This window comes from Ceratina calcarata, unplaced genomic scaffold (assembly GCF_001652005.2).
Source record: "Ceratina calcarata isolate Rehan_Ccalc_2016 unplaced genomic scaffold, ASM165200v1 scaffold371.2, whole genome shotgun sequence".
NCBI classification, from domain to species: domain Eukaryota; kingdom Metazoa; phylum Arthropoda; class Insecta; order Hymenoptera; family Apidae; genus Ceratina; species Ceratina calcarata.
This window is the reverse complement of record NW_017160229.1, coordinates 352,665-354,491: the sequence shown is the minus strand read 5'-3', so window position 1 is coordinate 354,491 and position 1,827 is coordinate 352,665. Positions and strand designations below refer to the sequence as shown.

The window sequence follows — 1,827 nt, the reverse complement described above, 5'->3', positions numbered from 1 at the left end:
AGTACTTACTTTTGATAATGAAAATATCATTAATTACGTATTTGGTCATATTTGGACTTTTACCCTTAATATTTCACTACTCTTACACTATACAAAAAAAGATTCTTTTCTTGAATATCGGTAAGTATATAATTATTATGATAATTTCATTTTAGTTCAATTTTTTAATATACAATTATTTTTACTAAATTAGTGCGTTGGCCAATTAATGTTGATTTTTCGAAACCGGAGACAGTTGGTATGAAAGGAACAAGAAATTTTTATTTAAAAACTGATCAACAAGTGAAGCTAGGACTATGGTGGGTAATTTAAATGTGAACATATGAATTCAAAAAGATCAATTAAAATTTGCTTTCAGGCAAACATTACCCCAATCATTAGTCAATGATTCAACCATTAAAACTGATGATGATTATGAAGCTGTTCTAAATAATTCTAAATTACCTGTCTTTCTTTATATGCATGGTAATAGTGGTAACAGAGCAAGTAGCCATAGATTAGAATTGTACAAGCTTCTTCAAAGTTTAGATTATCACGTTATAGCGTTTGATTATAGAGGTACGTGTCAAGTATTTTTATCCTGCATTATTAATCTAAAAGGTCTTCAATATATATATTTACAAACTTCATCTTTTTTATAAACATCAAGGATACGGTGACAGTGATGGAGCAGAACTCTCTGAAATGGGAGTAGTTGATGATAGCAAATATGTACTTCAGTGGCTATTAAGATTAGTCAATAATACAGCTCCTGTTTTTGTTTGGGGACATTCCCTAGGGACTGGGTATGAAATTTATATACAGAGTTAAATCAGGCCACCATATCTCCTCTATTACTGCCGTCGAGACGAGAGTCCATATCAGTTTCGCGCAGTTTGGCGGTAGTGGGGTAACCAAATACGTAGATCCGAGTAGTGGCAAAAATATGGAAAGCATTAGAGAGAAAGAGAAAGACGAAGACAGCGACTGAAGACTGGTCCTTGCGTACTATGGACTCCCGTAACGGCAGGTATATGTCTGATAATACTAAAAATGTTTCTGACGCAATCTAAATAGTTTCAAAAGACAAATCAAATGGAAGACTCGTTTTTTAATGGTTATTTCAAGGTCACTCGTGTCTTCTGAAACCATTTAGATTGCGTCAGAAACATTTTTTGTATTTTCAGGCATAGAGGAGATATTTAGATAGCCTGTTTTAAGCGAAACACCCTGTATATTTCTTTTATGTATTATTTTATACTTATAATGTTTTTGTAAATATTACTAATTGATTTTTTATTGCAGAGTTTCTACTCATACATTAGCATTATTGGCAACAGAAGAAATGCAACCCACAGGCTTGATTTTAGAATCACCATTTAACAATATTGCAGATGAATTAAGTGAACATCCTTTGGCGCAGGTAATTTGGGCCACAAAAATTTAATGTTTATACATATACCGACAATAAGTATTTAAAACTTACTAAAAAAGTAATCATTATTCTCAGATCTTTAAACATATACCTTGGTTCCATTGGTTAATTGTTGAACCATTTTATGATAATTATCTTCGATTTGAGTCTGACAAACATATAGAAAAAATCCAATGTCCTATTATGATATTGCACGCAGAAGATGATAATGTTATACCATTTGCATTAGGTGAAAAGGTATGACCACAGTTGCTTTTTTTATAGAGTTCCATTATAAATATGCAAAACGAATAAATCTGTCTTCATTTTTGACAGTTGTTTAAAGCAGGGCTACATTATCATGGAAATGATACAAATCATGTACGAATGATAAGAATTGATGCGTCATATGGCCTTAGTCATAACTATATATG

General features: G+C 31.7%; 1 protein-coding gene across 1 annotated transcript in view; it reads left to right on the top strand.

Annotated features, from left to right (window-relative positions):
- Positions 1-1,827, top strand: part of LOC108625789 (monoacylglycerol lipase ABHD12) — a 4,065-nt gene extending 2,238 nt beyond the window's left edge. Inside the window, exons 4-10 of the mRNA XM_026814249.1 lie at positions 3-120; positions 194-299; positions 359-558; positions 650-785; positions 1,285-1,402; positions 1,490-1,651; positions 1,743-1,827. Coding sequence (XP_026670050.1) covers positions 3-120; positions 194-299; positions 359-558; positions 650-785; positions 1,285-1,402; positions 1,490-1,651; positions 1,743-1,784 — 882 coding nt within the window. The 3' untranslated portion in view covers positions 1,785-1,827. The remainder of the gene's footprint in view (positions 1-2; positions 121-193; positions 300-358; positions 559-649; positions 786-1,284; positions 1,403-1,489; positions 1,652-1,742) is intronic.